At 36.1% G+C, this 16037-nt stretch overlaps 1 protein-coding gene across 2 annotated transcripts in view; it reads right to left on the bottom strand.

Annotated features, from left to right (window-relative positions):
* Nucleotides 1–16037, bottom strand: part of SNX29 (sorting nexin 29) — a 104018-nt gene that overhangs the window by 67129 nt on the left and 20852 nt on the right. For both annotated transcript variants that reach the window (XR_005104166.1, XM_037387282.1), the window contains exons 8-13: nucleotides 15543–15912; nucleotides 14670–14788; nucleotides 11490–11568; nucleotides 10930–11012; nucleotides 2406–2469; nucleotides 1514–1642 (exon numbers count right to left, since the gene is read on the bottom strand). Coding sequence is in view for 1 of the 2 variants with exons in the window: in XM_037387282.1 (XP_037243179.1) it covers nucleotides 1514–1642; nucleotides 2406–2469; nucleotides 10930–11012; nucleotides 11490–11568; nucleotides 14670–14788; nucleotides 15543–15912 (844 nt within the window). In the remaining variant the exon portion in view is untranslated. The remainder of the gene's footprint in view (nucleotides 1–1513; nucleotides 1643–2405; nucleotides 2470–10929; nucleotides 11013–11489; nucleotides 11569–14669; nucleotides 14789–15542; nucleotides 15913–16037) is intronic.

The raw sequence follows: 16037 nt of genomic DNA, 5'->3' as shown, positions 1-16037 counted from the left end.
TATTTGCATTGTCTCCATTGCCCTACATCACATGAATGTCAAACCCACTTACCGCCTATCTTTCCCTCCCTCAAAGTGAGTAGTTCAGTTTGATGTGTCATCAAAAGCTCAATTAGTAACATTCTAAATACTTTTTTTTAAGAAAGCTTTGTATTTATCATTTTCAGATACTAGTTCTGCTGTGCAATAAAAAGCTTAGAGGAATCTCAGCTGTGGCAATTCACAGTTGACAAGCACTCTGCCTGCACATGCAGAAAACAAACACCTCTCTGCAATAAGACACAGTTTACTAACTTCAACATTTGGGATAGGTTTGTTGTTTATTACACATGCAAGTGATTCCCAAGATCTCAGGCATTGTAAGTTACTCTAGAGCTTATTTAGAATTTGAAAAAGAAAGTCGCGCTATTACAACTGCATTTACTTTCAGAAGTCTTTCTTTAGCCAAATTACATTTAGACAAGGTGAGAGTTAAAATTCTTTTCAGCATAGCTGCAGCACAAACTTAAGCTGAAGGCAAGTCTCTACTGGGGCCAATGTTTTTTTAACACCTTCATTAACGACCCAGGTGCTGGGACAGAGTGCACCCTCAGCAAGTTCACAGACAATGCAAAACTGGGGAGCAGCTGATACACCAGACTGGTTATGCTGCCACTCAGAGGGACCTGGACAGGCTGGAGAACTGGACTCAGATGAATCCCTTAAAGTTCAATGAGGGGAAGGAAATGCAAAGTCCCGCACCTAGGGAGGCACAGCCCTAGGCACCCATAGCACCTAGACACCTGGGGGCTGGAAAAGAGCTCTGTGGAGAAAGATTTGGGAGCTCTGGTGGACAACAAGCTGACCATGAGCCAGTAATGCACCCTTCGTGGCAAAGAAAGCCAAGAGCGTCTTGCACCACATTAGGAAGAACATTGCCAACAGGTTACTGCCAACAACATTCCCTAGAGGGGTTGTGGAGTCTCCATCTATGGAGATATTAAAAACCTGACTGGAAATGGTCCTGAGCAACCTGTTCCAGTTCTAGACCTTCCTGGAGCTAGGGGGAAGCAGTTGCACCACTTCAGAAACTGGTACTGTTGATACTGTTCAGCAACAACTGTTGCTGATCATACAGTGGCTAATAAAGTGGTCAGCCATGAAAACCTGACAACAGGACAAGAAAAAAAAATCAGCCCAAGGAAAAAAGTCATCCTTAAACAATCAGATAGAAGGAAGATGGATCGGATGGAATGTCACTAAAGAAGATGCATAATCCATTCTTTACCGCTTACATATATATGTGAAGGTACATACAGAAGGGTATCTGTGTCAGCAGCAGCAGATGCTGACAGATTCTCTATAACTGAAAGCAATAAAGGCACAAATATTCCTAGTCAATTTAACTGACACTAGGACCTCTAAGCACAATTTGTACTGACTGAAGTAATAACCAGCTGAGAAGAGAGAAGGTCACCATACTAATCTCAGTGCGGAACTATACAGTTTTCATGACACTTTCAGTGCTTCTTACCGTGCCAAGGCTTGGACTTTTGTGGCATGTCGTTCTTCCTGTTCTGCTACTTTCCTTCTCCAGTTGTCCATTTCCTGCCTTAGCGCTGCAGAATGCTCCATCTCTCCATCAAGCAGATTTCTCAGAGATCTGGAAGAAGGCAGCAGCCTCTGTTAGAACATTGCAAATACTGCTACCTAGGAACTAGAGGATACTCTGCAAATCACAGACTAGGTTGCCCAAATGATATCAATAATGTCATCCTAATATTTCATTATTCAACATAATAAATTCACTTGATTTTATTATACAAAGATATGAAAAGCTACAAGGAAAAAGTACCCAAGCAAAACAGTTGTTAAGTGCTTACTGTTAATTTGTATTACAATCTCATCAACGCGTCCAAATCACAACCTATTATTATGGTATCTCCTGTACCACCATGCAGAAAGAATTTATTTCAGAAAACAGTTTATAATGTGATTACAGTGCTTCAGCACAAGTCTATACACCTCAGGAATAATCTATAAGCAGTACACTGACACCAGAAGGGGAAAAAAGGAAATTTTCTGACTGTTTGTATATAGACAAACTTTTACTCATTTGGAAAGCTATCTTAACAATCTTTTGGCTACAAGTTTTGCTTTTGGAAAAAACATAACTGGCAAAAGCCTCCAAGATAGGAAGAGTTTTATGTGATTCAAATTCAAAGGAAAAAGTTGACCTGTAAACATTACTCTTCAGTATCAACAGTTGAAAACTGAAGTATTAGGCTTAAATTTCATGGAAAAATGATATATACATAAAAAAAGATTATAAAAAGATTACACATAGCTTTACATAAAGGACAGCTTGTATTACAGAACACATTTTTTTAAATGATAGTGTCTCTTGACTATAAAAGGAAAGCTACCTATTCTGTTCTTCCAGTTCATCCTTTCTATTCATCATGGCCACAATAGCTTGACGAAGTTCATCTAAAGAGAAGGGACACAAAAAGATTAATTTCTGCATGTACTTCTGCTCTTTTCAGATCTAAAAGTCATGGCACTAATTCAGTAACATGCTTAAATGATGTCAATATCTTTGCTACCCAGCAAAGCCATCTTTCAAAAGTGGTATTTAACACAGTGTCAGAAGCATTGATCAAATCAAATTAGTCTGCATCTGGATTTAATACAAATGTTTACAAGTTTGCCTGTAGTTGCAGCTGTTTTGTTTTAATCACAGACATATGGGACAATGCACCTTTTCACTACATGTATATTAATGAGATACATTATTACTTGTTTAACTTTTTCAAATTGCTTGTTTCCTTCGCTATAAATTCCACCACAAGAAATAGAGCTATTACACTGAGACCAGAGAAGAGATACTGCCATTACTTCATGCCATTTCTTCTCAAGTTCAGTCTTCAAGATTGCCTTAAAAATGATGGGATTTCTGAATCTTGTAATTTCCTATAAATAACTTTTTATTTCCTATAAATACCTTAAAAAATACCTTCTGCCATTACATCAAGAACAAAGTTTTTTAAAAAAAGTATGACAGAATTTTAGATTTTTTAAAGGCTTCTTTAGGGTTAGGTTTAACAGTGATACCAGAGCAGCTGAATACCACACAAAGTGCCACCTCAAAGCACTGTCTCACCTGGGGTCCTTCTGCTGTTGTAAAGGTTCTGTCCTATAACTGTAGAGTTGTACTACTACAGTTTATTATAAATTTAAAGAAAATATTAGGACTTAGTCATCTAATCTAAAACAGATGCTGACTTCCAGACCTTGCATGAATACATGAAATACAACAGGTCCTCAAAGATCTGAATGGCTTCCAGCAAACATCAGGATGGATACATAATTTCATTAACTATCTCACATATGTTAATCAATAATTTTACGAGAGCTTCCGCAGGGACACAATTATATTAAAACACCCCTCCCAATAGTTAAATGAAACGCTCCTATGTTTATATATAATACATCAGCTAATTCTGTTCCACAAGTATTCAAAGTGATTTTTTTGTGTTTTACTGAAAACATACTAACTGAACTGGTATGACTTAATCTATTCAAGTAAGCAAAGCCACCGGAAAACTTTTTTCTCCTTTACATTCAGTTCACTGATGTATCCATAGCTTTCCTAATATTTTCTAGTCTTTCTTAATTTTTTCAATAGTTAGAGAAATTAAAAAAAAAATTAAGGTTGTCCTGTGGACCAGATTAAGTCTGCAAAACTCTAGTAATGGACAAAATGTGGAAGTTTTTACTGTGTCTATCAAACGTATCAGTCAGTGCAGACACCACAGTTCTAGTCTGGCATTGGTAACCTGCTGGTAAATCCCTCCTTGCAGGATTTGGCAAGATTCTCGTATCACTTGAAACCAGCCAATCCAATTTCTTCATGCTAGATTTTTTCCAAAACATTTCTACTTCTTTGGCCATGGAGAAAGCAGATGATTATTTTCATACCCATTCCACATTACAGCTTGAGAACTAATTGACATTAGCGAGAAACATTTCAGTAGGTCATTAGAGGGATTTTGCACCCCATTAATTCAGCACAGAAAGAATAATTATTTTTCGACAGTAACTTAGCATCTTTACATGCATTCTCTATACAGCTATCAACAACAACAACAACAGATCTCAATCTTGTCGAAAAGCCAAAAGTGAAATTTGTGGGTATTAAATACTAACATACAAGGGGGATAGGGGGGAAGTCTGGAGACCTGCTTTCTCCCTTGATATTTCTCACATTCAAAACCTGTACACATCAAAAGCTGTGATTATATGACTACTTTAATCAGTCTTCCTAAGGCTGTGCTTTCTGCAAAAAAGACATTCCAGCTTTACCCATCATTGCTACCATCTCCCTTATTCTAGCACTGGTGTTTACACAAATACAGCGTCCTAGCAGGAACTGATCCAGCTCAAAAATAGTTTTGGCTTTTTCTCTGTTGGGCTACTTCTCAGACAAGCAGTTGCCAAGTGATCTTACTGTTGAGTTTAATACTGTTGTTGGCCCAACATACATAGCAGAAAGCAGTCAGAGCAGAACAGAACACTTCTTTAGTCAATAAACGTGAGGAATAAAAGGTGGAATATCATTTCTGGCAAGAGTGAAGTTCATATTGCATTGAAATGACCAGGTAACCACTGCAATTTACGTAGCAATTGTAGAAAAATTTAGAATGGAAAGATTATATATGACAAACTATGCTGTACTCCATTATTTTCGTATCTGTTTTTCAAAAGGTGGTCTATAATAGCTTCTATTGACTAGCATTTATTGGGCTGGGGGGGGGGGCGGGACGGACACGACGTGACACAGACTACAATGACACAAAAATCCCCACAAAACCCTACATTCTGAGGATTAAATATTATATTTAGCTATAAAATATCAAACTTGGTGATCATGAAACTCAACACACGATTAGTATTCTTTCAGTCATGATGAGACACCGCCACTTTGAGGGCAGACTGGAAAGGTTGGGGGTTTTGAGTCGGTTTTTTGTTTGGGTTATTTTGTGATTTGTTGGGGTGGGGGGTGGGGGTGTGACAATAGAAAATTGATGGGTTATAACAGTTGTGAAAAAAAATACGCAGTGTTGTGAAAATGGACCACGATCCATCAGCCTATCTATGCAATAAAAAAATCATGCTAAGGTTAAGGAAAACAAAATAATCCAGTAAGTGTTCAAGCCTTGGACAAATGTACAACATAAGCAAAAAACATCCGTAAAAAGCTTCCAGTACAGTAACATTCTATAACAAAATAAAGATATTTAACTATAAAGCTGAATTCAGAATCCTCCTGAAGAAAGCATCAAGACAATGGCATTTTAAATATTTCAAGAGTATCATTAAAATATGATAATGCACGATCTGAGTTAGTTGCTATTATTTCTCTGACTCTGAATAAATTAAAGCCATTGCTACTTAGACAAGTTATTGTAGCACTGGCTCTGCACTTACATCGGGATGACTACTCTGCAGTAATTGCCTGTATGCATACTCAAGTCTGTTTAAACGTGTACTGATTTATTAACATTTAAACAGTAAAGCTATTATAAATTGTCTCCATTTTTCCAATTTTACCAGCCTATTCAAACTGTAACCTTAAGTTGCCTAATAACTTAATCTTCTTTCCCTTATTTCACTCAGAATCTTCTGTGTGAGTACAGTTGAAATCCCATCTTCTCTCACTTCCTTCTGCAACACACATAAGTAAGCAAACCATGAAAGCATGGTTTTGTTAAAGACGATGATTTGCATAAAAGAAGAAGAAAAAAAAAAACCTCTTGAAATAAAAGATGTTAAAATGTTTTTTGTTTCCATTTGCCTCATTTTTTCTGAGTCATGGAATTGACAATACTGTAGAGACACAGCAAAGCAGACTCCAAATTTCATTATCACACATAGGACAAAAATCAATGCTTAATTTAGGACCACAAAAGCAAATACACTTCATTCTCAGTATTTAGTTCAACTACAGATAGCAGTTGAGATGTGGAAGGAAGCATCAATGCAAACAACTAGTCTAGGCTAAGAGCTTAGGGTTCAAAGAAGGCCTGTACAGCCTGTGCTTACCCTAGCAGCAACATTGCTTCATTGCTATACCTATGTCATTTCTTCTTGAACTGATGAGTATTAAGGGTCATATTCAATTTTATCTGTTACTCAAAACAAACACAAGAACTACACAGTTCAACACTGTATATCAATACTTCTTTACCCTCTCCATCCACAGTAAATATAAAGGAGTCATTCACTAGTGTAATAAAACGAAAAAAAAGTTACCAAGAAAAAAATCAGAAACTTTAATTTCATAATCTGTTGATGTATGTAACTGAATATAACTAAAAGGACACCATCCTATTTAATTAGATATAACATTCAAAAAATTCAAAAATTGTAATTTCTTCCTCTCACTTATACTTCTTGAAAAATTTTATCACCATGTCGAAACAGTCAGCCGAATGAAAAGAAAGTAAATCCACTACCATACACTGCGACAGGTTCACTTCAAATCTGCCAGAACATCCACAGTTCATAAGCCTTTGTCTCTGTGTTATGCTTGCCTCTGAGACAAGTGTATGATCATAATCTAATTTTTTTCAGCAGACTTCTGTCTCATTCATTGTGTGGGTTAGAAAAATAAATAAATAAATAAATCAGGCTTGTAGCAGCAACCATAAATTTGGCATTTTCTGAATTCTGGACTTCACAACCTCAATCTTTCTCCCCCTCTTTTTTTTTTTTTCTTTTTTTTTTTTAACATAACACAGTGGGAGGACGGCCAAGTATACCCACTTCAGAAAACTGTTTGATGTTAGAGTTTATGTCCTACTTCTAACTGCTTTGCACTTGATATGCCATTTACATTTTGTAAATTAACATTCAAGGAAAGAGCTACACTACTGTTATTAAGGATCAACATTCAACGCCAACATATGTAAAACTCAAGTGATAATCAGCATTTCATAAAGACATCGGAAGATAATTAGTGAAGTCTTTCAAATTGTGGAATGTTAAAATTTAATTTTTCCCATAACTTCTTACATAAAAGAGTCTCATGTGCAAACCAATAATTCCAAACCAGGTCTTTCTTTATCAGTAATAAAATATAAAAATCAATGAAAGTACTAATTAAATTTTTCATATTAAACCTCACTTTTTAAAAGACAAAAAATTATTTTTTATTACTGAAATTAAGCTGTAGTGCCTAATTACTAAGAAAGTAAATATCTGCTCTAAAACACTTTTTAATTCACTTGCATACTACATGCAAAATCTAGCTTCTAGAAGGCTTTTATAAGGTCATGTTTAGAGCATGAAATACATTAAAGCACCATGCTTTAAGAAACACCTGTCAATTTCCCAGCAACCTCCAGAAAAGTCATAAGTTTCACAACTCTTCTGCTGTTTAGCCAAAGATTGGGTAAGTATGACTTGCAATCACCTGTTATGAAGAATGAGCTGTAAGTGAAATCATCTCTCAGTGTACACAAGGTCATGCAGCACTCCTCTGCAATCCTGCAGATAGAATATCAGGGTGGGCTGGGAGCAGTCTACAGGAATGATTTTTTTTATTTTGCCGAGTGCAAATTTACACAGATATTTTCAGAGACAAATAAAACTTCCAGCAGACTAGTTACATCTTAAATCAAAAGTCTGACCTCTAAATACATGCTCCCTAAGCAGCCTGCATGAACATTGGCTATTAAGGCTTTATTTAGTGCTTCAAAAGCTTGTAAATATTATCCTGTCACATCATTATTAATAGGGCAAATTTCAGTAGGAAACAAATTTGACAATACAGTGCTGGCCTTCTACTGCATACTAGGGTCCTGACCAAAAAGAAGTCCATAAGATGAAGTGCTGCTTTTTTCTCAACGATGAATTTTATATACCCTATTTTCACAACTGTGCTTTCAGAGAAGTCACAAGAGTGTTGTACGTGTCAGTGACCAGTGGCAACCAAGTTACAGAACAGGTCAGAAGCTCTTTAGGGGACAGAGAAAGTACAAAAACATATATCTTATTTATTCACTTACATAGTCAGGACAAAAATACAATATGTAGGTTTGATTATTCACTAAAGTTCTTCAGTGATCATGAAAAACTGGGGGCTTTCTCAAGAATATATGAAAAAATATGGTATAATGTACAATGCTACAACCTTTGCTAACCTTTCTGGTTAAGCTGAACTTTAACAACTGAGGAAAAATATAGTGGAAAAATTAAGTTCCCAATTATTTACTAAAAATAGCACTATAATCAAAGAACCTTGTAAAGAAGGACACAAGTACCATCCTTCTATAATGAAAGTTTTGGATCTTCCCTTTTTTTCCACTGAAAAAAAAATATAAAAATAGGGAGACTTGTGCTGGTAGGACAGATTTTTCTGTATAAAACAATGTTGGAAATATAATCTTCCAATGACAACAACTAGAGGAGACAATTGTTTGTGATTCAACTATGACAAGACAAACACCATTTTTTAAAAAAGTAGAAAATGACATAATGAAAAAGGCGCATAAATATAAAACTAAAACTTAATTGCTTATAAAATTGGTTATAAGACAATCTGTGAAGTAGATCAAGTTTTCAAATGATATCTAATATACACGGTGAAACCAACTCTACAGATTAGGATTTCTCTTGAGGGGTATTAATATACTTTTTTAATGTATCTGCTGATAAGTTAACCTAAAATGATATCTAATATACACAGTGAAACTAACTACAGATTAGGATTTCTCTTGAGGGGTATTAATTATTTTTTTTTTTATGTATCTCCTGCTAAGTTAACCTACACCTTACAAATGCATGGAACAAATTCAGGAAAATCATTCAAAATGGCAGGAATATTTTGAATTAGAGCTTTTTATAACATAATTTTCTAGGCTGCATATCAAAAGAAACAAGAAAAGGTTAGTACTATACTAGTAAATTGGAAAGGAAGCAGGAAAGGAATAGATTTAAAAAAAAAAAATCATTTCAGGCTTTCTCTTCAGAAGAAAAAAGCACAAAAATCCAGCCACTGGAGACATCATGAGCTCTTCTCACTCCACTATTGCATTCCATTTTTCTTTTTTGATGTGTTAGATTTAGTTGCTATGCAACCAAGCTATAAGCCTCAACATTTAATAATTCTTCTGCTAATTGCAATAGAGAAAAAAGAGCTTCAGTGTCTGGCTTTGTCATAGCACTGAATTCTTCCTGTACGGAGAATCTACGACCAGTAACAATGAACTTGAAAAAAACATTTTTGTTGAATGTATCCGGGATCAGCTCTTATAAAGGTATTAACTTATATGTATAGTCAGGTGAATTTTTATTATAATGATAATTAGATTATTTACTAAGTGTTCTGGCTTTACAGATAGTTTTGATGTACTTCCCCCCTTCCTTCCACCAAAACCTTCTCTGAAATGGACAACTAATGATAGTGTGTATGCTTCTGTTGATCCTGTGGTTAATTTCTTTTAGAAATTGCTAAGTATCGAGAATTGAAAATCTTAAGATTTACTTCCTATTTCATAGCTGATTTAACTACACACAGGAACTAACAGAGAAACTGAAGGAGACCAATTGCGGCCCCTGCTGGTACCTAATAAAACCTACGAAACAAAATCAGTTTTTGTTTCCCATTAAAATTCTATTACTAAAAAATGAAATAAAAATGTAAGAACGAAAGGATATCATAGTAACAACATAAGCAGAGAATATCTAGTGACGAAAGCATCACAGTAACTACCAACAGAAGAACTCCACCTTCACCTTCAACTACATCACTTACAAGTCTCAAAGCTAGTTCCCTACTTCATAAAGTACTTTGCAAGAAAGGATTTTCAGCTTTGTGAAGCTCAGTCAGCAGATTCATGCCAGAGTCTGAAACAGTACCCAGTTAAAACGCATGGTCTACCTCCTCTAACAAACGTTGACACAGATATCGTTTGAACATGACATTAGAACATAAGATTAGAATATTTTAAGGGTTCATTCATTTTGATGATTTCATAAATCAATTTCAGAAAAAGATCTTGGCTGCATCACTTCTAACTTCCCAAATATCATAATTTAAAAATTTCACATATTTAAATTTATAAAAAGAAACAGATAAACACACACCCTAGAGCTTTAAGAACAGAGTCATATCCACCAGTTCAGTTACAAAGCTTTCTGTGCAGTGAGGAAAATAAAACCATACTGGCTTAAATGACTAGCTGTCTAAACATGTAAGAACTAAGTCCTTGTTCTACAAGTTTATGGGGGGTGGGGGGGGGGTGGGGGGGGGTGGAGTTAAAGATGAGGCAAACAAACTGCCTTGCTTCTATTAATCTCTTCCTACAGCAAAGGCTACTCTATCTTGTCCAGCTCAACCTTTAACAACACTGAAAATTTGACTGTCCTCCACCTTAATCTTAGCTGAAGTTTTAGCTTAGGAAAGCCCATACCCATGTTTGGAGCAGATTCCCATATCAAAACTACAGACTGAATATACATAGAAAAAGCTCCAGGTTTTTGGGGGGTTTCTGTCCAACTAGGCATTAATGAAAGTAGGCAAAATAAGTAAGATCACATCAGAACCAACCATTAGTGTCTTCAGAGCTTGCAGAGATTTAAAGATGTTAATCAAATTAAATCCTTATTGTTCATTTAACTACTCAAGCCACATCTAGTATAAGGATGACATTAGCTTCTCTATGGAAAGAGAATCTAATGTCATACCAGTTGCAATGAACCATGACCCGGGATCTGTCAATTCAAAAAAATTTTTAGAGCAATCATTTCTAATTTGGCCAGCATATCAGAAATCAATGCTGTATGCCTCTCTAAACAGATCTTACTGATAACAAAATAGAAATGAAGAGTTACAGGAATTTCAAAGTTAATTCCATCAATCTAGATACATCAGGAAGTACTTACTAATTGTCATGGATTCTGGCACAGTGGCTGAAGGCAACGTATTGCTTAATGTATTCGCTTGAGCTGGAGGACTGACTTCCACTCTAGTCATAAAAGCACAGTATCATCAGTAAATGAAAACAAAATCCTGAATTCAAAACTTAAGGAGAAAAAAAAAAGCATTCCAAAAATCAGAATTGTCATCATATTCACCCATATTCAATCAACTTATGTTTAATTATCCTTTAATGTCTCTGTTTAGAGTCTGATTTTAGAATACACACAAAGATCCAAATCAATAGGCCATGGAAAATACAGTAAAAAAACAACATAAAAAACAACATTAAACCTATTTTCAAAACCAAGAGGCTAAGTCTGCCTGTTATTTGACATGACTACATGACTTCAAGCTAATTAGGAAAAGTTCAACATATAAAACTATGCAAAAAGGGAAGTGTAGGCTTTTGCATCTGTCTTTCCAAACATTTGCAAAAGTACCCTGATAGTTCGTTTTCCAGTACTGACTAGCTATGCTTGGGTATCAATAATAAGACAAAGTAAAAAACATATTTGACACGTACCTGTAAGGAAGATCAGATCTTCTCGGAACCAGTTCTACTGCATGAACATGTTCATGCCCTTCTCCATTCTCCAAGTTATCTAAAGTAGAATGCACATACATTACCTTTCTTCAGTTAACAGTACTTAAAATAAAGTAAAAACAAAACCAGAAGGAAAGTAGTTAAGTTTTTTATTAGAAATACTCATCCTTACTAAAGCTTTTAAACACTTTCTTTCTCTAAGGTTGGCTTCTGCACATTCACCCTGAATGGCAGCAGGATTGTAAAGTCCCTTAGAAACACAGACATCAGTTTAGAAAAAGATTACCATTCCTAAATTGCAATTTAGATGTACATTTTACATTGATAACAGTGTTGCAAAGCTATGAGGAGACTTCTTACTGAAGCTGTATTTGCAAGCCCCAGGAGTTTAACCACCACATAGCATCTGGTCCTCATTACAAATCTGTTTGTGACTTGCAGGAAAAGAATTTGTGGTTAGTCACCGGTACATGAAACCTTGTCATATAATATATGGTTTATTATTTATAAACCAATCCTTTATACATTCTCAAGAGAGCACCACAACTTTTCTCTGGCTCCTTATGCCTGTTACCAAACACCAGGAATCAAGACAGATGGTATATTTTTTAAAAAGCATAGATAATATACATCTGTCCACAGATCCAGAACTGTCAGGATCACAATATACACATCACTAGATCCGTCGTTAAGGTAGTTCAGGTGGAAATAAACAAAAAACACATTTTATTGATGTTTTCAGCATTTTTCTATGTAAGAATTACAAAGTTACCATAAGCCAATCCTGAAATCATGAACTAAAATAGCACAGAACATAAAAAGCAAGAATTCTAGGAAAAAAATTAATGGAAAGTAGAGTTATATGAGAATGCCTATGGAGGAGAAAGTTAATTTTATAAGCTATAGAGTTTACTGAAGCTCAGTTCCTAAAATGCATACTCTATTTTTGTTCCAAGGAACTGAATTTTGACTCAGACTTTCTTGTCTCTAGGTACCTGGAGATATGATACACCCTGACACATCCCTGAAGCACTGCAACAGACTCAAACTGAAAACACAGATATTAACATACAACATTACAGATTATACTGTAATCTATTTCAAATACATGTGTCTTGTTATTGAACTGTATTAAGACCTATATACCAAAATACTGGGTTAAACTATGTATTTTACAAGAGCTCATTAAGTATGTTTTAGAAAAAATGTTGTCATAATAATAATAATAAGCCTACCAGCTACTGGGCTGAACTGCTGTCAGAAAAATCTAACCCACGTTCCCTCCAACATAATTCATCTAGTGAAAGTGTAACTTCCAAAGTCAAGCAAACAACTGCCTAGGGCAGCTTTCAGTCTCATTAAATTTTTGTGGCTGGGGAGATGGTGACCATACCCATGTGCATCACTCCCCCTAACTGGCTGGCATTTGGGCTGCATGATGGGCTTTTCAGTGAAGACTGCTTGCCTACTCTGTCAGTTCAAGACTGTTCAGAAGGGCCCACTGACAGCATGGAAAGCTGAAATCAGGGGATCAGCAGAATTTGTGTTGATGTAAATGATGAAGATGCGTTTCACTAGCCTGATGCCATATTGTTCTGGCTTGCATGCTGAATCATAGGGTTTACCACAAAGACAAAGAGGGGCAGGAGGAGAACTGAAAAGATCTCTGTACTGTGCCAGAAGGGATCTGAATGGGCCTGATCATCATTGCTAGTAGTCTGAGAATTGTCTTCAAAAAGTTCTGAGATGAAGCAAGATGAAACAATGGTCTTTGGTATCTCCTTAATAAAAGTAAGCCCTGTTACACTTATTGTTGTCCTCTCTGGTCAACTGTCTACAGTAGGAAGTCTTGGCTTGGTCTCCTGACTTTTGATTTCAGCTACAAAGCTCTAGCTCCTGATGCCTTGTGACATTTGAGTGGCTACTAACTCCCACAGCTCAACTTCAAGCTCCCATTCCACAACCCCTCCTCCATAAATAGGAATGTTTACTTGTATTACAGATTTCGACCTGTTGCATTCAGCAAACACTTATAAACCTATTAACTTTTTCAAAGTTTCTGTATAAAATTTAAGATAACACAATGCCACAAACCACCTAATATTTTTCAAATCCATTCCTTCATAAATTAGAAAATGTGGGAGCACAAGGGAAAAAAAAACCGAAAACATACTTTCTACTTTTTTTGAACTACTGACATTTCTTAAGATGTACCTATCTTAAAATACAGCAGAGGGCAGTACAGCATTATTTTACGATTCACATTATTTTTATCACTGAACTTACAGAACTGAATTATTCAATTAACGGTCCATTTAAACTCTTGACCACATATAATATATAGGAAAAAATATGACATATTTTACAATTAAAACATTATATGAATGCCACTGAGAAGATTTTAAGTGGTCACTGAAATCAGAATGCATACCCAAAGTTTTATCAAAGCAATGTTTTATAAATACCTAGCAAAATATTAACTTCAGGGGGACAGAGGAGGAAGTTGGCATGGCGTGGAAGTTTTTTTGGTTTTGGTACCAATACAGATACTGGAAAAGCACCAGGTCTTCCATACCTTTGACCATTTTTATTGCTTGCTTCGAGATCTTTTCAAATGGTCCACTTAATTCCTCAAGCGCAGTACCTCAAACTGCATACAATACTGCCACATTGAGGCCAACTGAACCATATTGCCAATTGAGGCCACATCAGAGCCAACCGAACAGAAATTTACAAATGACACTTTCATTTATGCACGTCCATATGAAGTGTGCTTTTACTACAGAAGCACAGCACAACTAGTTCACTATCAGCTTGTGACCCACTGCAGTGGGTTTCCTGCAGTGCTTGCAGCCCAGAAATCCAATCTAATACTGGGCTGCATAAAACAAAGTGTGGCAAGCAGGTTGAGAGAGGTGATTCTCCCCTTCTATTTTGCATTCTTGAGACCCCACTTGCATACTGTCTCCAGCTCTGAGGCCCAAGTACAAGAAAGGCATGGACCTGTTCGAGTGAGTCCAGAATAAATTTCAACTGAACCTCCCATTCCAGTTGTGCAATATCTCCTATGTCCTTACAATCCCATCGTTTCTTACCATTGCTGCATGTCAGAAATTCTGTCATAAAGTCTGCTGGAATTTGGTAAATTAAAATACCTACCTGTTTGGGAGTAAGAGCCAACAGCACTGACAGGAAATAGAACATCTGAGTCATCGTTCAGGACCTGCAGAGGAGTCCAACTGCATATCCGAGAATTGCATGTTCCTATTTCATGTGGCCTAGATTTAAAACAAACAAAACAACCTCTTTATACAGACAATATTAGTGTTCAAAATGCTTACACTCCTTTCAGAGATATCACTGCAAGAAACAAATAATCCGTATTTAAAACTGCCTGTCAACTTCTTAGTCTAAACATACATAAATTCCTTAAAGATCAGACCATTCCAAAGCAGATGAGTTAAGCAGCGCTTGCCTCTTTTTCTCCAAAGGGACTTCTGTGTCAGAAATAAAGAGGCCATATTAGTATCCAAAATTATTCCTTGTCTCTCAGTTTTGTCTTGTCTTGTTTAACTACCTACTCTGATGATAATAGGCTAACTCTATTTAAAATATGCAGTTTTACTGTGAAGCCAAAATAGATCTGGTATCATACTAAGGAAACTTCAAATATGCCAGAATTATAGCCTGGCTGAATCATGCAACAATTTCATCAACTGAGAACTTCCAGAAGAACAAGTCTGAAATCTCAAAATTTTGGTTTTCAGTGGAACATAGAATCAAAATACCATCGCCACAGTGCCCCAAATGGTTTAAACAATGGAAAAGAAAAAAAAAGGGGGCAGGGAGGAAAAAAGGTGAGGGAGAAAACAGGGCGCGGGGGGGGGCAGCGAAGAATATCTATGGTTCAGTTAGTTACATAACTTTACTAATACCGGGGGGGGGGGGGGGAGGGCAGGGCGGGGGGAAGAAGGGAGGAGGGAAAAAAAAAGGCGTGGAAAATTTACCCCTGGCTCCTGCAACATTACTTACTTTTCAGAAGCTTCTGTTTCACCTTCTGTGTCTTTATTTCCACATGTTTTTCCATATAGTTCATCCTCATCTGCGTCTTCATCATCAATGCTCTTCACATCTAGTTTCTGGTATTCATACTCTCCGTTCATGAATACTGAATTGCTCTTCCACGAATGGTTACTTTCATTCCCATTCAAATTTCTTCTGAGAGTGCTTTCAGATGAGGATAATACAAAAACTGAAGGTCTGTCTACACTCTCCTCTGAACTTTCTCCTGTAATCACAGTCTTTGTGGCATCCCCCAAATTTTGCTCATCTTCCTCTTCATCAAATGAGATAATATTAGTCACTCTCTTCTTCTTTTTCCGATCTTTTTTATATTTCAAATCTAGTAGCAACATAAGGGTTTACATCATTTAGAAGAGAAACAATGTAATGATTTTCTTTTTTTACTGAACATTTAGTACATGAGTTTTTAAGAAAAAAACATTTAGATCTAAAAGGCATTTAATG

Source organism: Falco rusticolus, chromosome 4, assembly GCF_015220075.1.
Source record: "Falco rusticolus isolate bFalRus1 chromosome 4, bFalRus1.pri, whole genome shotgun sequence".
In the NCBI taxonomy this organism is placed as follows: Eukaryota; Metazoa; Chordata; class Aves; order Falconiformes; family Falconidae; genus Falco; species Falco rusticolus.
The sequence above is the reverse complement of the archived record's forward strand: the minus strand, read 5'-3'. Positions and strand labels throughout refer to the sequence as shown.